This window comes from Perkinsus marinus (assembly GCF_000006405.1).
Source record: "Perkinsus marinus ATCC 50983 genomic scaffold scf_1104296952644, whole genome shotgun sequence".
Taxonomy (NCBI): domain Eukaryota; phylum Perkinsozoa; order Perkinsida; family Perkinsidae; genus Perkinsus; species Perkinsus marinus.
The window spans coordinates 1-984 of record NW_003208842.1 but is presented as its reverse complement, the minus strand read 5'-3'; the positions used below and the strand labels follow the sequence as shown (position 1 = coordinate 984).

General features: G+C 50.1%; 1 protein-coding gene across 1 annotated transcript; it reads right to left on the bottom strand.

Moving 5' to 3' along the window:
- Positions 1–74: 74 nt before the first annotated feature.
- Pmar_PMAR007186 (hypothetical protein) lies at positions 75–791 on the bottom strand (the record flags this gene model as incomplete). Its single annotated transcript, XM_002776949.1, has 1 exon — positions 75–791. A coding segment is annotated over exon 1 (701 nt), but the record flags the coding sequence as incomplete, so codon positions are not given.
- Positions 792–984: the final 193 nt, after the last annotated feature.

Genomic DNA, 984 nt, shown 5'->3' with positions numbered 1-984 from the left:
TCTGCTCTCGCCTCAGCAGCTTCGACGGCCATTTACCAGTCGCCTTTATGGGGTTATCGATACCGATACCGACGCCTCCCTCCTGAGTTATTTGCCTGAGGACCTCCACATCATCAGGATCGGAGAGGGAACCCGTGGACTTCAGCAATCCTTCAAGTAAGGCTGCTCGGAGGCTAATCTCGTTATTCTCTGATGACTCGTCAACTTTCGTTGCTGCATAAAGCTCCGCCCGGAGCAGTTTCGCACGTCTTTCGATCTCTGGCCCAACCGTTCTCCATATATCTTGTCGTTCACCCTGCTCCTGTCTGTTCAGTTTGGTCCATTCGGACAAGACAGAGCCGCATACACCGTCTGACAACTCCGATACGGCTATATCAAGACAATTTCTGATCGCTGCTATGCCTTTTTGGTCTCTGTCCATCTCCTCATTGGGATCTGAGCAGCCTGCAACTGGGCCCCATTCGACCGAGCTCGCCATTGCCGTGCCATCGGTTATCCTCGCTCGTCTAGACTGGTATTCATCAGATGCCTCCTCTACAGCTTTTTTGTAGAGTTTAGCAGCTTCTCCGTCCACTTTCGAAACCGAATCCGCCAACGACTCTGTGGGGATCCCACTCGCTGGAGCTTTCGGAAACTCGGGAGATTGGCTGGTCTCACTGGCAATTTCATTCGGGAGAGCACTAGCTGCTTTGAGCGCTGCTCTAGCTCTAGTTTTGGTAATCCTTCGAACTCTGCTCTCATCTGAACGGGCGTGGCGCTTTCGCTGCTTACTCATCAGTCAGAAGGGGGAGGGGAAATATTGTTTCAAAGGAACTGACGTGTATTGAGTTAAAACAAGTTCAACGGCAAGTGATACAAATTCTCAACCGTTAAGACTTGAAACGCAAAGCTCATTAGCTCTCAGAAACATTCGGCACCACAAGCCGCTCTAATTAATATCGGAAGTCTCCACAGTGAATAAGCTCTCTCATCATCAATAAGCTA